Source organism: Strongylocentrotus purpuratus, unplaced genomic scaffold (assembly GCF_000002235.5).
Source record: "Strongylocentrotus purpuratus isolate Spur 01 unplaced genomic scaffold, Spur_5.0 spur5_scaffold_11, whole genome shotgun sequence".
Lineage (NCBI taxonomy): Eukaryota > Metazoa > Echinodermata > Echinoidea > Camarodonta > Strongylocentrotidae > Strongylocentrotus > Strongylocentrotus purpuratus.
The window spans coordinates 8,452,977-8,477,564 of record NW_022145596.1 but is presented as its reverse complement, the minus strand read 5'-3'; the positions used below and the strand labels follow the sequence as shown (position 1 = coordinate 8,477,564).

The following is a 24,588-nucleotide window of genomic DNA, read 5'->3' as shown; positions in this document are numbered from 1 at the left end:
GGGCAAAGCTTCTTTGAGGTGAAAACAAGTCAAATTTGTGATTGTCGAGTAGTGTATACTTTTGACATTTCATGGCACAGTTTCAGCTTGGTGTTTGGTTCGTGTCCGTTTGCTGATTTGTAACATTAACGGAGCAGAAAACATAAACAATCGCGAGAAAAACAAAAGACATGATCTTCATGTTTCAGCAATGCGATACATGCAAAACCGCTGGGGAGTAAGCAGATGCTGTTTGGCAAAGCTATGATTGTTTATACATGTACACAGTTTTAACGTAATTACATCCATGGAATTACACAACATGAGGTAGGTTGTTTTGGGGAAAAAAATCATGAACTCAGCTGAATTTTCACCCGTGTGTAAGGAGTCCGCCTACGCTTTACTATATAGGTGAAACACAAATGAGGTTATGAACAAAAAGTATTTACAAGTGAAATACTACAAGATAAAGAAAATTGTCTACTTGGGCAGTAATTTTGATCACTCTCTCCTTTTTAGGCAATCGTTCAGTCGTTCATACACGCACACGCATCGGAGTGTTCAGGATATGAAACAGAACAAGCATAAGTCCCTTTATTATTCCAAACATCCTTTTTCTGATCCTGAAAATCTATTTTGTCTTCCTTCTACCATCGATACTCATATCTGATAACACCCTATGAAGAAATGTGCGGGGAAGCAACAGAAAATGAGACAAGGAAACATTATACATTGATGTTATGGTAAAGGACGTTAGTGCCGTGGATGGGACTCGAACCACAGACCATTTGGATCGACAGCCCAGTCGCTCATCCACTAAAATATGTATCATTGCATTGTATTGGAGTAGCACAAGCTCCCACTTTAAGAGCTTTTCCCGTCGGATTTTGCTTTCTTCTTCAGCCTCTCATCCTTCCGGTTTCACCGCTTCTTTTACGCCTGTTACAAGTAAGTAGAGACGGATGAAGAGTAAACCTCGTAGCTGCGATTCCTAGAACCGCCAAAAGACTCCCGATTAACGCGCAAATCTCTCTCAGGCCATCCGATGCGACCATAGTATAGTATATGCTAATCAGTTGCTAATACACACGCCTTTCGGCCACTTACGGAATCCGATGATTATTGTCTGCTAAGGATGCTTCAATGTCGGCTATTTTGAGACCAGTTTAGCCGGTAGAATTTCGAAGAATTAGCGGTGAAAGGTTCGAAGGCAAATGGAATGTGATAATGTTTTCCTGATGGTATAAAGCAGAGTGTGAGAGATAATCCGATTGTGATGTGGGAAAGGCCCAACCATCCCTCCCTTAAATGTCATTCCCCTGCTTTAATTGATTGCGGGTTTGACGCTGATTCAACATCTTACCCCGATAAGACGGATTTTAAACTTCTGAAACAAAAAGGCATCACGATAGAATTATTCCAACTTACTGAAAGTTTGTTTGCTTTAGACGAATGAATTTAACCGCGCAACTTTTGTTTTGAACTTGTAGTATAGGGCAGCTGTGGGGGAATGGGGCACGTTTCACCCCATAAATTACCCCCCCCCCCAAAAAAAAAACACACAAAAAAACACAAAAAAACACACAAAAAAAAAAAACACAAAAAAAAAAAAACACAGGAGAGACGTGAACAAATATAATGATATGACTCCCCCCTCATGCACAGAATCTTCGTTCCCTCTCTTTTCATCTAATACGTAACTTCATAACGTCGTAAGAGGCAGTAAAGGCCTTCTTGCTGACAGCCGATGCGGTGTCCTCTAATAACTTCAGTGCCTTTTGAACGACCTCTACGGCTGGACCTGCAATACGTCAGCGCACTCGTAAGCATGGAGATGGACATGTCATATGTCAGTCAATGATAGATAAAAAGCGCACGTAGCTACCCTGCAGAATGCCCATCACTTTGTCCCCTCCCCCCCTCAATGAAATTTTAAGAGAGTGTAAACGGATAGTTGGAGATCAGGGATGCCGTGAAAATGATAAGGGATTGACTAACTGAAACTCTAAAGATGAAATCTTTGGAATTCCATTCGGATGTCACTAACGTCTTCGAGTGCTGTAACATTCTTGTCGGCAACGTATCACTCAACACGTTCCCTTTCATCTCTTATCACTAACGTGACGAGATGGATACATGCATCATCTGGGCCCCTTTTGCACAAAGAACCACGACCAATCGCAGGTCATGATCAATCGCAACAAAGAGTTCTGTATCGACAAACAAGGATCCCGTTTTTATCGAGTCAAGATGTCCTCGTGTGACGGGGGCTAGTTATCTTGGCACGTCAACACATTAACAGGAGCCTCTGCAGAAAGCAAGTTAATGTACAACGGACCCCGCCGATTGTATTTCCCGTTGTCGTTGACGTGGTCGCACTTGCGCATGAGGCAGAAGGGCCAACATTTAGGAAACAGATTTAAAAAAAAATATATATAAAGAAAAGATTGAGGGCAGGGCATGGGAGGAAATCACTCTTAAAACGCAAAGGGCTCATAATTTTCCAGATTTCGAGGATGCCCAAGTACTTAAGTATTAGAATACATTATGAATTGTAAAGGCCATGTTGAGATCGGTTTGGGTTATTTTTTTATTTTATATATATATATATACATTTTTGGGGGATACAACAAATGGCACAAAGTGAGGTGACATTTGATTTATTCTCCCATTTTCAAATCGTGCGTGTGTGTGTGTGTGTGGGGGGGGGGGGGTGCGCATACCTCGTCCCTCGAGATTTCCGTCCATTTGCTGAACGAGATGAGTGCAGACAAAAATGTCGAGACAGACTTAGTTGGAAAACAGGAAGAGACAAGTCGGATGATACACGACGATCAACAACTTTTTTGTACGTGAGTGGGCGTGTGAGTATGTGTGTGTGTTGGTGGAGACTATACAATGGGGGACACCTACGACACTGCTCTATTGCATATCAATAATATCGATATTATGTTCTATGACGGTAATTTCGAAGAGGATGTTTAACACAATCGCAAAGACTCCTGAAAAATTAAATCCAGATAATTCTAATAGCCGTGACCATCACCTTTATATAAATGTGCGAAAATTACAATGACTACTACGTCATCCCAACATAATTTATGTTGATATACAATATGGTTTGACATTTCCCCTGAGTTGATTTTTCAAAAGTAGTCGTGATAGTGCTGTTTCTTTATTCAAAATGATGCCAGTACCTCTCAGCTTACTTAACAATCGTCGTCATTTCTAATGACGGCCAAATCTAGTCATATATTCAGCTGAAATCGTCTTCAACTTCAACGGAAACACTGGTTTTCGCTTGAATACACCACGAAAAGGTCAGCGGTTGTATCCTACCCACACTTAGCATACTCCTTCTTATTCTAGGGTAAAACATCGGCTATTTATGGGAAACTTTTCGCTCTCCCACAGTCCCCAAATGAACACGAATATTGCACCGACTGATGCTCGGATACTCGTATCAAAGTTGCTTTTCAGAAGTCTATTTCCATCACATTACATCCTTTCTCGCATCAGTTATTGTATCATTTTCCCCCATGAGCTTTCAAAAATATTATTTATGAGCCGAAAGGAGTTCGGCCTTGAAATATGAGACACGGAGAATGTGCACCCATTACATTCGACCGAAAATACACCATTGTCAATCACGTGGGCGGAGATGCATCGTGGGAAGGCGACTATTTATGAATACATTTTCATTTCTCAAAGGGTAATTTTATTTCTGATGAAGGTCACCTTCTCATATTTTCTATCCTCTATTTGGTTACTTTGATATACTACTACTACTTCTACTTCTATATAATATTTAGACGACTTCACTCTTCTAAGAGTCAAATAATTTCCACGTCATCATCTCGTCGTCATCTCAACATTTTTGTTTGGTTTACCCCTTTTTGTGTTGGTAACACATTCAAGAGAGCGTCTTCTCAAAACTGTATTTACGTCAAGCGATCTCGTCATCCCTCGTCTTGTGTTCGCCGAGCGACGCACGAGTGCGTTGATCTGTGAGTAACGCGCACTCAATTACAGGAGGGATCGCGTTGGAATGCTATGGACCAAAACATTTCCTTCATACTGAAGTTGATGGCGGGAAAGCAGATCTCACAAATTTACATCATTTAGATGGATTCGAGAGGACGTCTGCAAAGAATCGGATGCGTCATCATGAGGCGAAAGGAAGCAATGTTGGGGCTGATTCGAAGGGTATTTAGGACGAAAATTATCGAACCTAAAAATCACGAACTTTACATGGGAAGTCATCTAGATCATACCAATCGTGACGTCACTCGTTAAAGTGCTGCATACATAACCGGTTATAAGAGAGAAAGAAAGATATCGTAAAGATGTATGAGAGAGAAAAAAGAGATAAAAGCTTGTGTGCGTGTGTGTGTGTGTGTGTACATTGGTTGGTGTTGTGCGGAAATGTGCTACAGACGAACAGAGCGAAATAGTTTTTAAAAAAACGTGTGTATTAAAGAGAGTGAAAAATAGAGAAAGAGAGAGAGAGAAAGAGGGAGAGAGAAAAAGAGAGGGATAGAGAGAAATAAGAAGAGAGAAAGAGAGAGAGAGCTAGCTAACATAGATCGAGAGGCCAAGAGAGGCGGTAGGACAAAATATTGACATTAAAATAACTCCCAAAATCAAGGCAGCTACGAAATATAAAAATATGAACATTGGTTGTGAAAAATAACAAACACTCCATAATTATGATAATTACGTGGTACCTACCGCCATGGAATGTTCAGTAAGATGGTTGAGGGTTGACGGGTTCAGAAGGGGTTGGGCTAAATCCAAACTTTCCCGCCTTTCTCTCTGCTTATTTGCCTCGTATAACCTCATCTCACGATCGTTTCGGATGCACTTCTCCAGGGCAATGCCGAAAACCAATGGCGCCGAGTTGGCATCTGAAAGAAAAACAAAAAAGTGAAAAATAGCAATCAAAATATACATTATAGTTTGTAACAAATCAATATCCTGTCAACATAATTGTTTCGATTAACCTTGCCCTCTTCATTATACACAGGTAGTGTATCGGAAACGTAGGCCTATATTTTTGCAAGCGGGCTACAAGCACTTGATATAAATATTGGTCAAAAAGGTTTAATTATTCATTAAGTAGGGACTCTAGCTACTCACTATCACATATAGATATCATTGCCCCACTGATCTATAGACAGTAGTTACAAAAACATCTGTGCCAAGAATCTTTTAGCTGGAGAAAGTCCACAGGAGTGGATGAAAGCATACCTACTAAATGTAAGGCTGGTAGAACCCCAAATTACATCTTTTTATTACCCCAGCCAAATAGAATCTTTTAAACGATTCTTTTGTTTGCTTTGGTAAAATTCTGCATCTCTATTCACCCTATTCAAGCACTGTTTTATAATGATCTGTGCAAATTATTTAAGTTGTATATTATTGCAATAGAGCTTTGTGTTTTCTTGTTAATGAGAATAAGCAAATGAAATATTAAAAATTATAATTTCTGTCATTTGTTTGCTGTGTAGTATTGATTTTTAAAAAACAGAGATTCGACAACATCTTCGAAAAATTATTGTTCGGCCCATTAGGCCTAATAATCATATTTTGTGGCTGTGTATGTGGGTGCACGCAGAACGAGGTCCAACGAGATTAATATGAAGATGTCAACCTTTTCCTACGTGTTTGGCAGCTTTCTTGTCATGTGTTGTGCTTTCGGTGAAAACATTTTGAATTGCGTTAAGCTGTTAACCATTTCAATCTGTTCAACAATCCGCCATATATCTGGCGCCTTGTAAGCATGGCACCGAGCGAGCACATGACTGCGTGTATACGTGCATGTAGCATTGAAAAGGGCAACGGGCATAAGGCCGCAGAGATCCCATCCATCAGGAACGCAGTGAAGCCTGCGCCGATACGGCTCCGGGTGGGAAACGAGATGGATGATGGAGGAAGCCACGGACCGTGAAAATGGCAAGATGGTTTCAGCTACCCACACATTCAAGTCGACATCAAAAACCAGGTTTTCCGATCAGGGGTGATAAATGGTGGATAACATAGAACAAGGTGTCGAGTCTTTCTCGAAGTTGCTACTTCGTGTTACCACGGTCATCGTTTGACATCACTGTATGAATATGCCTTTTCGTGCCTCAGTCCCATGTGTGCAGGTTTCATGTCTTCATCTTAAGTTGATTCTTCACTTTAATTCCCAATGATTTATACTGCATCGTTTATTATCAATATGTATAATAATTTTTTTTTCATTTCACTGTTAATTAATCGACAAATATATTCATCGAAATATGTGGGGAACTTTGAGATTGTATACACAAATGCCATGGCAGGAGATGTGCTAAGCCCGCATGGTACTAAATCTCCAGTTTGAAGCCCCCATCCTCCATTATAATGTAGGCCTGGGTACCCATGCGGGGCTGTCGAGGTACTTTCCTTCTCCCGTCTGGAGGAAAATTTACCCCTGCTTGAAGAAATTCTAGATATGCTACTGTTCTCCTGCTGTAGATCAGCAAAGGCTGTCCACCTCTAACACGCGTGTGCCTTTTCAGGTGTAATTAAAGATTTTCAAGTGTCTACACAGTGTGATGTTCATTCTAATTTCTAGCACGATTAAGACAAATTCGCTTTGAGATAATTACCCAACTTATCGTATACTGATTGATGCATGCATTCAATCATCACTTAAGAATAAATCGGGATATATCATCATTAAACACATATAAATGTATCTATAACCCCTCCAACGAATTTATATTATGATTACAGAACTGTCTTTTGATCTCATTTCAAAATGGCGCTGATCATTTCTCAGGAGATTTCACGAGGCCCTTAAATCTACCTTCTAGCACGTTTTCGATTTCCACAACATGTCATGTCTTGCAAGACAACGTGACAACACGCTCTACTATGGACCTTCCGGGAGGAGAGAAAATGGGTCTTGTGAATAATTAAAAGGAAAACAGGCAGATAAAGGTATAGTTGTTAGAATTTATTCCAAGGGATATCACGTTTGGCAGGGTCGGTTGGATTTTCGAGTAATGGCGTACACATTTTAGAAGACAAGTCATTACAAAATGCTGTAAACTTGTATCTAAGGATTTAAAATATACAGCCGCATATTGATTATTGAAAGAGTGCCAGGATACAGATCAGAGCACACTGGAGAATCTAAATTATTGAATACCATAAACAAATGAACTGAAAGGGGAGATTAAGGACACTGAGATGAATAAAAATATCAAACTAATTGGGAAAGCGTTATTAGTATGATTTCCCAAAGGAATGGTTCAGACCCTCTTCATTTCCTCTATTCATGATGGAAATTTATATTAGGGTTTAGACGAAATATGTAAACAAAAAAAGCACTTGTCCAAATGCTGTTCCGATTCAAACAGATCCTTCTTTTATATTCACCCCATCTTACAATGATAATTCTGTAAATGTTACCGTACAAAATGAATCTTTCTTTTGCAATATATATATATATACACTTAATATTTATATTCATATTTATATAATAACATACATATAAATAGATATGATGTAAATGAAATGCATGTCTTGGAAGATACATGTAGATAATGTAACCAATAAGTGAACAGTAACTGATATAATATACATATATACATGTGTATATATTTTAAAATATCCTGTGTATTCTACAAAAAAGCTATACATATTCTAAATTCTCACCTTTGTTATCCCTTGTCATATCCCTGAGGCTATCCAGAAAGCTCGAGGTTCGCTGTCTCCCCGATCGAAGCAGTCCGCCCTTCTTAGGGCGCTTCTGTAGGGGATCTGTAAGGGAAATGAGAGATCAAATACATTTCAATATTATTCCCACAAGTAAAATATATATTCCATTTGGATATATAAAGCACTAGCACCCTGAAAGTAGCTTCTTAATATGCTCAAAGTCAAAGATGAAAAGGAAAAAGAAATCATGAGTTTCACGTATTTGAATAACACTACAATAATTATCACATTTTTTAAAACGCATTTGAAAATACTTTTTCACAACCGAAATTAAAAGTCTCTCAAGGCAAAATTAGGAATAAAGTATATTTTATATACTTTTTACAGATAATTTTCAGAAAAAAAGAGGATCTAGGGTTCAAAACAATAGCATGAAGGCCAACAGTTAGGAATTGTTGTTGTTGTATTTTTTCCGAAATCAGATAAAAATATTTTAAAAAGAAAAATATACAAAAATTAAATATTAATACACGTTCATAGATAACAATCCGTGGAAACCCCAATTCAGAAATATGTATAGAACATTACTTTTCTTCCTTGGTACCCTTTCTTCCTTGGGGTTATTCCTCCAAAATAGCATTGGTTGGGAGCTATGATTACATCCCAGATTGAATGTGCTAGATTTTGATTGTAGCCAATATATACACATACATAATGAATGTGGCTGAATTGCCATGCAGCGTTCAACCGTCTACAAGGCCTGTTACATTGTGAATGTATATTTGCTCTAATATGCCTCAAGAAAGATGCGAACACTCACAGAAGTAGATCGGGGCAAACATAAGCTCAAGTTTCACGTCAAACAAACACTTAACGAGATTCCAGGTATCTCCATGTCTGATTACACGCGCAACCTTTCATTTCAAATCCGTAATATGAGCTCTGCTTCCCCTCGTTTCCTCCAAGTAATTCGGTGAATTTTTCCCCTTCATTTTTGAAAGCGCGCCAAAAGCTAGTTCACTATTTTACCCATTGTGCATAGATTCATTAGTGAGATATATGTTTATCTTCTTCGTCACAGAGTATAGAAAGGAAACTTATACCCACAGATGTAGCTTATATCCAAGCCAGGAGGGGGAGGGGGAGGTGGGCGGTGTAGCTCCCACGGAGCAAATCAAACTCGCTCTACCCATACGGATATTTTGTTTTTGTTTTGTTCGGTAAAAAGCGTATAAATAGTTTGAATATGTCATTATCATCAAACATTATGACGTCTTCCTTCTTAAAATAAACCCTCCCAAGTTTTTAGCAACGACAATAACAGGAACTTCTGATTCAGTATCAACATCAACAACAAAGCAAAGAATAACACTTGATATCGGAATGAAAAGACCGATTGAAGTTAAAAATTGTCGAGGAGATGAAAACAAATATCGTCGTCTGCCCACGTCCAAGACAAGTGGGAGGACTGATTGAAGAGAATAATAAGGGGATCAGGTGGGTTGAGCGAAGTAGAAGATATACTTTAAAACCAATAAAATCTAATGGTCATTCTGAAACTAGGGTAGCGTTCATAACAATGATAGACACTATATACAGTCCTCATGTTTTGCACAAGGACATGATTAATAAACTAAAAAGACACTATTGTAGACGTCTAATCTCTGCATGCTCTCTCTCTCTCTTTATTATTCTCTTTAATTATCTCTTATCTCCTCTCCCCCCCCCTCTCTCTCGCCCCCATCTAGATGTCTTTTATCTGCCCCACTCACGATTTCTCTCCCTGTCATTCGTCTAGCTCTCTCATCTTCTCTCTTCTCATGTATCACATCATCCTTCTTTCTTTCTCTCCTCTTTGCCCTTCAGTCTCTTCTCTCTGTACCCCTCTCTCTATTTGTTATCTATTTCATGTCCTATATCTCATTCATTTTCATCCTTTGTCATCTTCTCTCTTTATCTATCTCATCTCTCTCCTGTTTCTCCCCCTCTCTCCCTCGTCTTCTCTCTTTCTCCCTCATCTCTTTTTCTCCCTGCCACTCACATTTTCTCTTTCTTTCTTTCTTCTCTTCTCTTCCCAAACACGAAAAGATACAGTTTAATTGAATAACATCTACATGAAACAAGTTATTGCGCAATTATGTTTACCAGATCGTGCCGTGAATGTTATGACATCACGTAAAATGGCCCGAAATACTAATTACACACGCACTTGCCCACACATTCCCACTTGTTTAAAATGTTCGGAAAACAAATTGATCGGAAACAATCAAAGTAACAATTTTAATCTGGTCAGAAGACACGATCGCAACAAAACTCGAAGAAAGTAAGTATGAATAAAAACAAGTCTATGGTGACAATGCCCTTGGTTTGATATGATTAGGATGTGCAATTAATGGTTCAAAACAGTATCTGATGGTCGTGAGGAGGTTATAAATAGGAGCAAAACAAAATAAAGGGGTTTTCAGTTTCTGCCTTTTGACAAGTTAAAAAAAAAACGGAAAACCCTCCTTCGAGACGTTTAGTAGTATGCTCAATATACGATTCACCCTCCAGCTGAAAAGGCTTCATGATAATAATGACAGAGATGGAGAGAAAGTGAAAGAGAGAATGAGAGAGAGAGAGAGAGAGAAAGACTGAGAGAGAGAGAGAGAGAGAGAGCGAGAGAGAAGGGGGAAACAAAGAGAGATGTCATTAAAAAAAAAAGAGGATGAGAGAGATACAGGTGTTGAGTAGAGAGAGAATAGCGAATGGAACAGATGGGAGAGAGAGTGGGGGGTGAGAATCGAAAAGAAGATACGGAAAGAGGGGTAAAGTGAAGGAAGAGAGAAATAGGCAGTGATAGAGGAAGGTAGGGAGAGAGTGTGAATGAGAGACAGAGAGCTTAAAATAGGTGACACAGTTTGTTCGATCATTGGCAAGCCAAGTCCACACACGAATGTCGAATTCATTAACCCGCTTTTCTTCGGGTCTATTTCGGGATGTAAACTCCGCTATCTTCTCAGGCAATTGCATGTCATGCAAAATGGCGGGTAATTTAAGCCCCGGAACTTCTCCGGTTCTCAGATGGTTGTGGAGTATCGTATTGATACAGAGCTAGGTAACGTATTTATTCCACATCGAAATGAATAGTTATCTAGCAGTCGCTAACGAGGTACAGCCCATATTGGCAACGCATGCAATCACCAAGCATAGATGCATAATTCAAGAACACCCTGATTAAGTTAACCTTCTCGCGGTAAATGTGTGCATGAAACGGATACAACACATGCTAACGCGGCAGGTGCTTCGCGGTTAATTTCTAATACTAACCAAATTTTAAACTTTAACCTTAAACCAAACACTCTAAAATATCTTTAGCATAACCCAAAACCCCACTCTAAAGAAAAACAATCAGGACTGCATTTGGAGCAAATAAAATGTGCTCTTTAACCATCAAGGAATAACAAGAAATATATCCTTTTGAAATGTAGAATGTTACTCTCGACCGCATGAAGAGTAAATCATCTCATTTGGAAGTAAGACTGGTAGATTTAGCCTTGTTACTCGCATTGCATCGAAAGAAGAACTCACTCAAAGAAAACAATCAATGGAGAGAAAAATCATTTGTCGAACGAAGCGCTCACTGATTCAAGATATTCATCTACATGGATATTGTGATGGTAGAAATCAGGATGAAATGTTGATCGCTGACATTTTGACATTGAATTCTTATTTTCTTCTTTTCAATTAAGCTCTTCCCTTTCATGAATGTTCTCCTCCCTATAAAATTTAATGTTCCTAACCGTCTTGATATAAAAAGCAACCATCGCTTTTCAAACCCCTTCTCAGGCATACAAATTGTGCATGATCATGATACACTTTTCGCGGTCTCTGGATAAACTAGTTCCTGAATAATGGAAAGGCTGTTGAAAATAGAGATGCGAACCTTTCCAGTAGCACGGTGTAAACCTCAAAAGGGAGAAGAAAAAAAAAGGACTCAGTGAAGAAAAAGAAACTGGATTTGAAGAAATTGCGTGGGTTCAAATCTAAGTTAGATATTAACCTGAATATTTCTGATCAACTGGAGTGAGCAGTTTCCGTCGCTTGCATTTCAAAGTGTTATCTTTCTTCGTAAATGTACAGATCAATCATTAATGTAATATATAGTTTGTAGGATGACTTCTCAATTATAACCAGGATATTAGACAGCAATCAAGTAATAAACGTCTAAATTTAGGGTACTGACACTCTTCCCTGCCCCTTTCCCCAACTCCTGAAAAATAAAGTCCTCAGCAATAAAGGTACAGGAAAAGAAAAATCATTACTGTAGAAGCTTAAACTTTTAAATAAGCAGCGATCTCTAGGGGATCAAACGCTGCCGGAAAGACCCTCGCCCCCACATCAGAAATTGCAAGGAAGAAAAGGGGCAAGTCCTCTCCTCGTTCTTGACTTCGAGCTGGATTCGTCGCAACATCATTACTCACTACTTAAACCAAACGATTTGCGACTACAAAATTACGACATCAAAGGCAGCTATTCTTATAGCAATTTGATATTAACCTGGATACTCTAATTGAAGGCTGCTTTTCACGTTCATACCGGAAGAAGCACTAATTACATGGGGTTAATATAGGAAGAAAGATCAATGATTTTAAGGTTAAAAAAGAACCCGTTACATGTTCGAGGGGGTTTCCCTTATTTATGTACGCTAAGCTTTATAGACCAATATTGTCAATCAAACAAGTCAAATGGGTAGGGGATTTTAAATCTTTAATTAAGGTCTTTTCGTGAAGGTCAAGAACTGGATTACATGACTTGTGTTAATACAGGAGTAAAGATAAAAGCAGGTGCTTTCGTAGAAATGTTTATGAAGAAGAACAACAACCACAAAATATTATAAAACATATAATTTGAATCTCTGACATGAAACGTGAGCAAATCGTTTCTAATACCTTTAAGCAGACAAGCAAAGAGCTATAAATAATGCTGAGATGGTACTTGTGCACGTTCGAGAGATTAAAACGTTATTGTGGCATTCAACTTAGGCTTCTGCAAAGTGCAAAACAATGCTATATTTAAGTGAAAAAGACCGGCAACACTACGGAAGAGTAAAAATATTGAAAGAAAGAGAGTGTTTATCCACCCTTGTAGGTCTAATTCGCCCACATGCAATGGTTCAAGGGCCCTGAGGGGAGGTAAAGGACCGATCGGATTATTGGGTTTTTGTTCGGCTAGATCAACACTCCAAGCCCTATACCCCGCACTCTAAATTAAGACGTGAACTGGAGGAAAGGGTTGCTGAATTGTTTAACATTGACGAATCAACCACCTCTGACGACATCGCAGCAATGGCGTAGCCTGGGTGAAGTCATGGGGGAGGGGCATCAAAAGTATTATGAGATGAAATGCAAGAGATCAAGGTCATAAATTAAGGGGTTGTTGGTGTGAGGGAGAAACATAATATACTTATTAATGCTGTCTTCCCTTTCATTTCCTTTCTCTCTTTCTATATTCCTCCATTATTCAACATTCGATTGGTGGAGGCGGGTGATGTACCCGTGCCACCCTCATGCTACTACACTACCATGCCCGCTGCATGTTGAGTGAGGAATGGAATGAACATTGTTTTCAAAGCTAACTGAGAATAATTATTGCACGGATGTTATTCCACGGCGCTAGCCTTGAAGGGAATGCATGTTTGATATACATGCTAATGTAACAGAACACAGGATTCAATCACCGCGCGGGAAACCAAGCAGGTGTCAGAATAACGAGGGTACAGTGGTTTTCAATCTGGAGCCGCCATCTTGGAAATGTCAAAGGTGACTAGCCAATGCTGGAGAACATGTAACGCATTGGTGCGAATGCCCTTTGTTCGTTCGTTGCGAATGTGCCTCTGATCAACATAATACATTATTGCATGCAACATTTTTGACAGAGAGAGAGAGAGAGAGAGAGGGAGAAGGAGAGAGTGATGGAGGGAGTTAGAGAAACTATATTACTGTATTCAAAACTTTCTACACCGATAACGGAGAGATGGAGAGAGATAAAAGGGTTGAGAGTGATTAAGTGAGCGAAAGAATATAGAGAGGGGAAAGAGTGAGCAAGAGAGAAATAGAGAGATGGAGAGAGAGAGAGAGAGAGAGAGAGAGAGAGAGAGAGAGAGTGAGAGAGGAGAGATGGAGATTAAGGAGTGAGAGATAGACTATTTCACCCATCGCTTCTTTTTGTTTGGTGAGGCAGAATAATTATGAAATTTAATACACGAGTCGGTGTATTTATCTCAATTTTAGGATTTACCACCTACAGGAACTACTCACCTTCTACAAATGAAATCAGGCAAGCTATCGGTTTCAGATATTGTGCTTTGTTATACATCTACATGGGCTATGTGCACTGATAGCACGAGGCTGCTGTTCTTACAGTAATGAAACCACTATTTGATATGAAACGAATCCAGATTAGCGTGAAAAACACTCTATATCTCGTGAGGATTAGCGAAGCTTAATTTGATTAATCTAAATTTCACACTATACCCAGGTATGTGTGCATGCCTTGTGCGAATTCATACACGGTGTGTTGTTCTACTCGAGTCTAATCATACAGATTCAAGGATTTGTTTTGGGATTACATAAAGAGAGAGAGAGAGAGGGGGAAAGAGAGAGAGAGACAGAGAAAGAGACAGAGACAGAGACAGAGACAGACGGAGAGAGACAGAGAGTGTGACATCGACAAAGGGAAATAAAGACTGAGAAAGAGAGAGAGAAAGATAGAGAAATAGTGTATGTGTAAAGAGACAGAGAGATATTGAAAGGGCGGGAGAGGAAAGAGAGATAGATACAGAGAGACATAGAGAGACATACATATAATATGAAAGGAGGAGAGCTAGAGAGCTAGAAACAGAGACAGACACAGACAGAGACAAGTGCGTTTTAAGAGTGTGTAACGAAAAATAACATAATATCAACTGCTTATACAATCGCTGTCGGATTTTAGAATACAAAAGTCATGTATAATCAAATTAACCTTTATTTTTCTTTTATTGTCCATTTTTATTTCGGGTTGTCCCGTCAAAGCTAGTCATAAGTACCCTGTGGTTATCCAAGTTTACTGAAATGCTTTCAACTTGACAGTCTCGCTCACAATAATTGTGTAAAAGGTATTATATTTGCGCATTATAATAACTCCATATCTACTGTAGATTAACACAGGGTTGAATATGCTTTTTATTCCAAGGACCGTCTTTCTGAGGATTAAGGGTGGGCGCATCAAAATCCACAAATCCATATGAATATTCCATATTTTTATGTCCTAAAAGATTGACATTAAATGCTTTTATTTTGTGGTGTAAGTGCAGTTATTAAAATCGATTGACGTGAGCTTTGGGGTTGTGATTTCAATGACTAAACTTGTATCGATTTCTCTCACCTCTATACAGTCTTGTCATATCACCTTCTCTCTCTTTCCATTGAAGAGTTATATCTTAATATTTGTATGTTATTACTTTTTATATAATTTGCAACTTAATTCCTAAATTTCTTCATTCTAAATATTCCATTTCATTGTTCATCGCTTATTATCCCGTTTTGTTATCTTCTTTATCTCTTTTGCCGCTACATTTCTCCCCCTTCTTTCGCCCCCTCTTTCATTCCTTCCCCGTTATCTCTCTCTCTCTCTCCCTCTCCCTCTCCCTCCCCCCTCTCTCTCTCTCTCTCTCTCTCTCTCTTGCTCATCCGCTATTTCTCTTCTCTCTCCATCTCCCAAACCCTTTCAAAATAAAGAAATTAATGATCAAGTGAAGAGGGTGGTTACATGAATCATAAAGTTATTTTACACACTATTATATAGGCCTATGTGCTGAAAATCTATGGAAGTCAGTAAAGACTGCAAATTTAAAAACACACATGATGCGTAGTGATAAGAAAATCATTCCTTACTCAGCGAGCAACACTATGAACACAGAGCTCCCAACTGAACACGAACATCACATCTCCTTCGCAATTAAAAATAATAACAACAGGAAGAGGGATGGGTAGGACTGAAGTAAAAACACTGCAATCCTGACCCAGGGCGATCGTAGTCTGCAGGCACAAACCTTTGCTAGTCGTAAAGCTTGATATAGTGTCTGATCTGTAAGACTGGATAGACTGCTCGGTCTACTGCACTCCATAACCCCTGTACTATTGACAAAGCCAGAGAGTGTGTGTGTGTGTGTATTGGGTTTTTACAGACGTGTATCAATCAGATATGATTATTTACGTCTGGGACCGACCTTTAAACGTCACCATCCGAAAGACGTGACTCAGTTTCGAACCTGCGTCCTCGGCTGAATCAGTTTGTAACTTCCACTTTCTGGCTGGATTACAGGCGCACGCCACAACGCCTAGTTGTGGCCACTGACAGAGTTAGGCTACACTCAAGGATTCGTGGAATAGTTAAAAATAAACAAGTGTCAGATTAGAGTCTGTTTCCGCAGACTAGGGCATTTGTTGGGATCGCATTTGTTGATGTTAGAGAGAGAGAGAGAGAGAGAGAGAGAGAGAGAGAGAGAGGGAGGAGAAATATGCTGTAGAGGGGTAATAGAGAGAGTGTTGATGAGAGGAGATTCGCGCGCCAAATTGAGTTTCTACAAATCCAATCAGGTGATAATGGCCCGTCTGCTTAGTGCATCTTCACTGACAGGCAATCACTCACATAGGTCAGACCAAAACACCTGGGGCGTAGCTAGCGTAATGAAGAGAGGGGTGGAGGGGAGGGGGCATCTCGAAACCCTGTCCTCCAACTTCGAATTCATATGTATATAGTGATGTATTACAGTGTTATGTGTGATTTGTTTTACGTGAGGTATATGTGAAGTGAAGTATGAAATTAACTTAACTGAAGCTGAAAAAATGCAGTGTTTCGTGAAAGATTTTGGAGAGGGCAATTTACGGGTGGATGAAAATTGAGAAGGCGGTTAGTGTGGGGGCGTGGCCCTCCCTGGTAACCCTTTCCATCTATTTCTCATTGAGGCCATCAAGGGAATGCCCTAGGGCATCTGGTGGGGAGATGGACGACATTAGGATCGAGGACGGAGAAAAGAAAACAAATGCTAAGTTGAAGTGCATCAATACTCACGTTAACTCTCATGATATTCCCTATAGCTATAGCCGTTTCTGATATTCAGTCCATCTCCCTCTGATATCGAAACGAGAAGCTATAGCTATAGAAATCTACGTCCCACTTTTCAATCATTCAATGCTGTGACAAAGTCATCTCTTAAATACATATTAAAAAGTAGTCTTTACGAGATTCCAGAAAATCTCTGAAAAAGCAGAGGGAGGAGAAAGAACATAGACTTCAAAATTGATGGTACAAGATTGCAACGATATAAATTTTGCCTTTTTTCCCCTAAATAATATTTATTCATATGATACCTAAATCCCTCCATTTAAAAGATACGAAATGTATCTAAATGCAAATTTCTCTATTTTCAAGGCTATTACTATAATGATGAGGGTGATTCTGAGATAATATTGATGGGTCATTTCGCAAGATCCTTGAAAGATAATGACAAAGGAAAGAAAAAGAAAGAAAGCAATCTTGTGAAATCCTTTCGCATTTAATTTCTTTTTCTGCCGCCATTATAACTACTTATATTACCAACATGCACCACCACCACCAAATATACTACTACTACTACTACTACTACTACTACTACTACTACTACTACTACCAGTACTACTACTACTACTACTACTACTACTACTTTATTACTATTATTACTACTACTAATACAATACGATCTCTACTTCTACTATTACTACTATAATATTATGTTTACTACTAATAAGTATGCCTACTATTACTTCTACTAATACTACTACCACTACTCCTCATAATATGCTTATTAAATTTGTTCATTGTCACTTTAATTTCCTAAGGCCATGTCCTATCACATTTACTTCACCTGGGCACACCTCCACCCCTCACCGACCCCCCCCCCCCCCACCCTCCCTCTTTACCCATCCCCACCATCTGTCTTTCTTCTCAGAAACCAGATGACGTGAGCGAGCGAAATCGGATCGGTCAGTCGTTTAATAGGGTGTTTCGATTTCCCATTTATATACTTGTTGGGAGCGCGAAATGGCTGGAAAATCTAAATACCACGATTAGGTCTCGCCTGGGTGACGATCTCGAGCCGATCGTATCATTACCGCTGCATCAAGCTAATACACACTCTACGGAATGGCGCCGGACGTTTAGAAAAAGAGCCGCCAGATATATTGTGTTAGCAGAGCAATATGTAGATGATTTCGTCCAGGGTAAACGCTGACGAAGATTCCCCAGGTGAGAAAAAAGAAAAGAAGAAAAACGATCGTCCATTACATGAGCACGTTGCCTGTCATGTGAACAGAGGGAGACTTTGGAATTAAACCAGATTTGGCGTTGAGAATTTGAAAGATTTACGTCAAGAAGGACGGTGTTCAAGTTTACTATGACGCGATCTATTACCATATTGTCCACAAGTACTCAACAAACTTACTGCATATATTGAAATGTGCATAATTTTTAATTTTGTTTTATTGTATTGTGCAGAATTTGTGCTGCTTTCACTCTTGATGGTTAAATAAAATGCAAAGAATGACTAAAATACTGGAACGCTTATCATGCAGTCGCAGTAAATTATAGATTACTTGTAACCATACAACATTATTCTTGTCTTTACTTGAGTGCCCATTTGTATATATTTTATAACTTTCTTTGCATATCACTATATCTTCTGTAATTTTCATGTATGACATTGAAGAATGTTGCAGATTTGTCTCAATAAGTCACAAAATCAGTTTACTATATCCAAATGAACACCAAAAATCATTTGACCGAACCTATAACTACGTTCAATCCCTATGAGAATTATGGGTCGCTTTTATATTCTTGCCCGGAAATGTGCAGCCTGATGAGTCACATTTTCACATTGCTTTTTTTTCTCAATATAGGTTACATTAAAATGAATTCAGTATTATGGAATAGAGTGAGTGGAAGTTCAATCGAACTTGAAATTAATGATCACACGTTTTCCCATGCGGTGACCATACAAATCTGATCCCTTTTATCCATACAACCACACAAAAAAAAGCATTGTGCTGGATTATGCATTATGCACCATACGTTTCACATCACGTGACATCTGTCATGGCGCCGTGCAAGAAAAGCTGCCATCTTGAAATGCATCTTTGTACAAGACAGCACAAGCTCAGCAGATATGCCTACTACTAGCATGACTAGTACATGCGACGTCCTTGGTTTAAATAAATACAATAAAATGTAACTCGCGTTCAGCTTGCGATCCATACTAACGAAATTATAAGAAAAGACCGCTGAGAAAATGTTCTCTCAAAATGAGACATTACTATACAGACGACCTATCCACTTATTGTGTTAGCAGACCGAGAAGCTCTATGGTGGAACGGAAGTAAAAACAAAGAGCCAATCCCCGCATGCTTTTCCAATTTCTATTCTCGTTTTTTTTAAGAATGCAATATCAATCTCAGCGCATGTTGAAACATTCAGCTTTTTACCTGCTCTGTTTCTTTAGTATATCATGTTCAGCATGTTCCAAAACTAGATGCCTCTGACTTTTGTAAACCTTAGTGAATTAAACAACACAGTAGAAGTTTTATATATTAATCCATTTTAAGAATATGATTCTTTACCCAATAAACAAAACACTAAAAAGTAACCTCTTTTGGGAGTGTATTTTAAGTGATTTTAAAGTATGGTGCCTTTTGAACTAAATTTAAACGTTATCGACACGTGCTTTCATTTAAACAAAAAAGGTACTCCTGTTCACGTTTTCATCTCACATAAAAACCCCCAATTTATCACGCGACTGGAGTAACGTGATTCCACTTACCTCTGTAAATCACGTGTTTATGACCAAATAACCACTTGACCAAACAACGAGTTTTTTGTCCGTTAATTGATGGTGGTAATAAATAAGTAATTATTTGGTCTTGTAAGCACCTTAATCGATTGGTTTCACAGGTTATCCAAGGTTGATGGTAATAATCACGTTACTTACACCGGCTAATCGTCATATTGTTCTGTCCGTGAATCTCTGGTTATATTAAATTAGTAATTCTGAGGTGTCTTACACACCTCTTGAAATGGTTTCAAAGTTACCATAACTTTCTTGGTTATGATCACGTAGCTAAAACTGATTACTAATCTAAGCTGTGAATCCGTGATATTTAGGTGTGAAAAATTAGTAATTATTAGGTGTCTTAAAACACCTATTTAAATGGTAGTCAAAGTTGCCAGCAGTTCCGCGGTGATGATCTCGTGACTCAAACCGATTATTAATCTAAGCTGGGCATAAGTGACTTTTAGGTGTGAAAAATTAGTAATTATTAGGTGTCTTAAAACACCTTTTTAAATGGTTTTAAAGTTACCATAACTTTATTGGTGATGATCACGTAGCTAAAACTGATTACTAATCTAAGCTGTGAATTCGTGATATTTAGGTGTGAAAAATTAGTAATTATTAGGTGTCTTAAAACACCTATGTAAATGGTATTCAAAATTGCCAGCAGTTCCGCGGTGATGATTTCGTGACTCAAACGGATTATTAATGTAAGCTGGGTATTCCGTGATTTCCAGGTGTGAAAAATGAGTTATTCTTGGGTGTCTTGATGGTTTCACAGTTACCATTTAAGTTCCGTGGTGATAATCCCGTGTCTGTTGGCATATTTCTATTTTCACCAGTTGATAACTGACTGTTGGCATCTTTTCATTTCACCAGTTGATAACCGGTCTGTGTGCATATTTTCAGTTGCACCAGTTGATGACTGCTGGCTGACTGTTGGCATGTTTCCAGTTGAACCAGCTGACACAAATTAATTTGCATATTGAATATGGGGTGCGTGCAGATCTATGTTTTTTAAACTGTTTATCTGAATTTACAGCATATTTCTTAATTACTGATGATTTAGTTATATGCAATTCATTTCGAAAATACTACAAATATAAAATACCACTTATTAGGACATTTCGCTACTTCGTATAAATTACATTTAATTAAACATGAATAAGGAAAACATTAACTAGAACTAAAATAATTTCAATAAAATACAAGTATTTGAAAAAATTTCGATTAAATTAAATTAAATAAGTCTACTTTATTACCAATGCCTTTACATTGGAAATACAGACGTACCAGTATTGAAGTGTTGTTGCCGTTCAACTGGTTGGAAGTTTTACCAAATGGTTCTAATGGCTCAGCTAGACCAGTTGAATTCTAACTGGTCTGGATCAACTGGATCACTTAGCCCATTTCAATTTCCGGGGTTACCAGTTGGCATTAACTGGTTCATCAACTGGACCAGTTGCAACTAGCTTTCTCCTCTGGGATGTTTGCAACCACCCCCCCCCCCCCCACCCCCTCTAATTCCAAACTGCTTCCGGCGCGCCTGGAGGTAATTATGGAAGATCCAAAACACGATGTTCAGAAACGGGATGAGAACGTCATTATTTTGGTTTATTTATTGTGTAACATTTGCGTAATTATTGGGTTGAACGCGGGTTACAGTAATATATTTCCTCTTCGACGTAATATTCAAGTGAATTTCACGCAGATATTTTCGTCGCTGTTTTCACGAAGTGACGGTAGTGAAAAAGAATTGCATTCACTTTGCGTTACTATTTTCCACACTACCGTCACTTCGTGAAAATAGGGACGTTTTGACTAAAACTATCACTAACGCTTAACGTGTTTCTGTGACGCGATAATTTCGTTTATGAAGATGTAATTTCATAACCAAAAAAACACGGGAGTATTAGGTTTCCAAACCATGGTCTCCAAGGTAGGGATAATCACGTCATTATAATGGTGATATTGCAGTGACAATTGCGTGATTTAGTGTACGTGTGTTTTAAGTGACCTAGTGCAATAAACGTATTAACACATTTACGTAAATGTCCGGTGTTTGAAGAACGTAACTCTCCTCAAGTCGATACCTTGATACTGACGTGATTTTCACGTGATTTTGTTTATTGGGTACCTTATAATCAAACCTTCCATTTTTATAAATATCTTGAACAATCATCTTGTAAAAATTATGATAAAGATACAACTTATAATGACTGTGATATATTCTGACAATCATTGCAATCATCATTTTGATGTGTCTCCGCTTTTTGCCGATTTTTTATTAAGTCATCATTTTCCCAAATGAAACATTAAAAAGATAAAGCGGACTGGTAAAAGAGAGAAACACGAATCCCAAAACAATAATAATTTTAAAACTTGCGAATGAATTAACTGTCTCCAGTCTCCACTACACTGATGGTTTTGTAAGATCATTATATGCTTAATACTAAAGAAGGGACGACGAATTCAAAAAAATATTGTCAACGTATTGAGAACCCGTATCAAGCAATTTTAAACTACATTGTTTATTTTTTTGAAGAGGTACTTTCTCATGCCTATAGGAATCACGAGATCGCTTCATATTTATTCATATCTTCATCATAAAAACGACGTTCATGAGAGTGAAATAGATGACAAACTAAGAAGTATACCTTGATGATTTTCTATCAATCTTAAACATCACGTTTTGGTAGGTTTTAATGATTAAGAAATAATTCGACTTTGGTTTACTTGAAGGAAAGATGACAAATGTATGCATTACCTAAATTCTATCCCTTGAAACAAATTGGAAAAGAGAGGAGACTTAACACGGAGAGGGAAATTTGAAATGCATGAGGTTTCCATAAAACTGCCAACGAAGTGATGAAAATGTAAATCTGTTCGTTGAACTGACACATTTCAATCTTCAAACTTCGCTTTTCTGACTTGCACAACGTTGTTACCATGGCAATTAAGCACTGTTCAATGTATATTCGCATTATTGATATAGGTCGAAAGGGAGACCCTTTTCTCATCTTCCACCTACGTCTTACATCAAACAAACCAGAATGGATATTTTCTCCTAGTTTTTATTCAGAGGATTTGCATCTCTTACATACATGTTCTTCTAGATGATATTTCTCTTCTTCTTTCCTCTCAAATGGCTCGTTCACATTTGTTGTCCCTCTCAAAGTCTTCTCACGCGTGTAAACGACACCATGTTCACATATTTTCAGTAACACAGGCTATAGATATGCTTATGATAGAAACTATGTCCTATAATCTTTTCAGGAAGACATGTATTTCGTAGAATAATCATTGTGCACGATCCATTTTAAACTGCATGAAAAGACAAAGCGGGAATGTTCAGCTAAAAAGGTCATTGTTTTTCTGAGATTTTTGCCTCTTGTATTCAAAATGAGTGTACGGCTCTATTGGGGCCATCAGTAAAATTAAAAGCAGTCTATAGAAAAACACTGTTGGTGATAATATATCAAAATGCAAAGACACAAAGATGGCATACGATATGTATCTTAGAATTCAACTAAAGGTATTTGTTTTCATTTGTGGGACAAATCCTGCCAGGTATCCATCAAACATTTTGGTAATAAGAGACAACTGCAGATTAAATTCGTTGTCCCGGGCTTACGCAAGAGGACAGAGTATAACCCTCTAACTGTTGATTGACACTCAAATAGATGAACCACTATACAATGATGTTCTTACCTCTTGGCAAGATGATGGGGCCTACATTGTAAGCTTGGAGTCTGTGATATGCGGCCTTTTGCAAATGACGTCTCTCGATCTCCGAACTGTCCGCAATGTCAACAGACTTGAGTTGCATCCTTCTCCCAGTAACGCTCTGCCAACAGCAGTTACCCTGGTAACAGAGAAAGAAAGAACAATAGTTATAAAAAATTGTCACAAAAGAGATCAAAAGAAAGATAATCATATTCTACATCTGAGTGGCGAGTGGCAAATACAGATTAATGTTTTGCCAAAGGACATTTGTACCGCGGTCGGGCGCGAGCCGCATTTCGAATTCTCTTTACATTTACAAATTTGATTGTTTGATTGAACATTTTATTCAGTGGCGTAGCAAAATAGAGCTCGGAGTGAGGGATGAGGGCACAAGCCCCTTCATCGAGTCCATACCATGGCATTTCAATCACTATAGTAAGCCCGTTTGCCCCCCCTCCCCCACTCCTCCAAGACACATGTGTCCCCTTTAATGGCTAACCTACGTTACAACACTCATGTTATTATACAGTAGGCTTGCGGATGCACCATGTGTGAGAGAGAGGGAGAATTGAGGAGTCCTGATACTTACAAGCAGCATCTAACTCATGTTATTAGTTACGAAATACAACACTCATTTTATTAGTTACGAAGATATTTAATTCTTCACCTAAACAATGTCATATGGACTTATGGACCCTCAATGTGGGTGAAGGTATATACAGGACACAGCAGATGTTTCTTCAGGACGTTCAAGATTTATAGAACCATGCACTGAAAATACAAAATAGCTTTCAATTGAAAAAGTAGAAAAATTATAGCCCTATATGGAGGATAAAGAAATCGCGGTTTTGTTATAACAAGATGACGCGGACTGTAACATTTAACTAATCAATATCTCTGTTTTCCAAAACAGTTAATGTCCTCCAAGTTGCCTCCCCACATGTCTTCCAGTGGGGGTAGCATAGCTATGGTGGCCCTGAAGGGACATCGCGAATAGACTAAATCGTGAAAAATACGCGATAAAATTCACGATATCGTCAATTTTATCGCATATTTTTCACGAAGAAATTCACGAAATTGACGATATCGTGAACTTTATCGTGAACTTTTCACGATGAAATTGACGATATCGTGAATTTTATCGTGAAAAGTTCACGATATAAAGTTCACGATATCGTCAACTTTATCGTGTACTCTATCGTGTACTCTATCGTGTACTCTCCTGACGGGCGCTTCGTAAACAAAACCAGCCCTAGCTGGGGGAGACAGAGAGAAGGAAAAAAGGGAAAGGGAAAGAGAAGATAAAA

General features: G+C 38.5%; 1 protein-coding gene across 1 annotated transcript in view; it reads right to left on the bottom strand.

Annotated features, from left to right (window-relative positions):
* Positions 1-23,415, bottom strand: part of LOC582099 (rho GTPase-activating protein 6) — a 60,976-nt gene extending 37,561 nt beyond the window's left edge. The window contains exons 1-3 of the mRNA XM_030980557.1: positions 23,267-23,415; positions 7,669-7,773; positions 4,711-4,886 (exon numbers count right to left, since the gene is read on the bottom strand). Of these exons, the coding sequence (XP_030836417.1) occupies positions 4,711-4,886; positions 7,669-7,773; positions 23,267-23,384 (399 nt within the window). The 5' untranslated portion in view covers positions 23,385-23,415. The remainder of the gene's footprint in view (positions 1-4,710; positions 4,887-7,668; positions 7,774-23,266) is intronic.
* Positions 23,416-24,588: the final 1,173 nt, after the last annotated feature.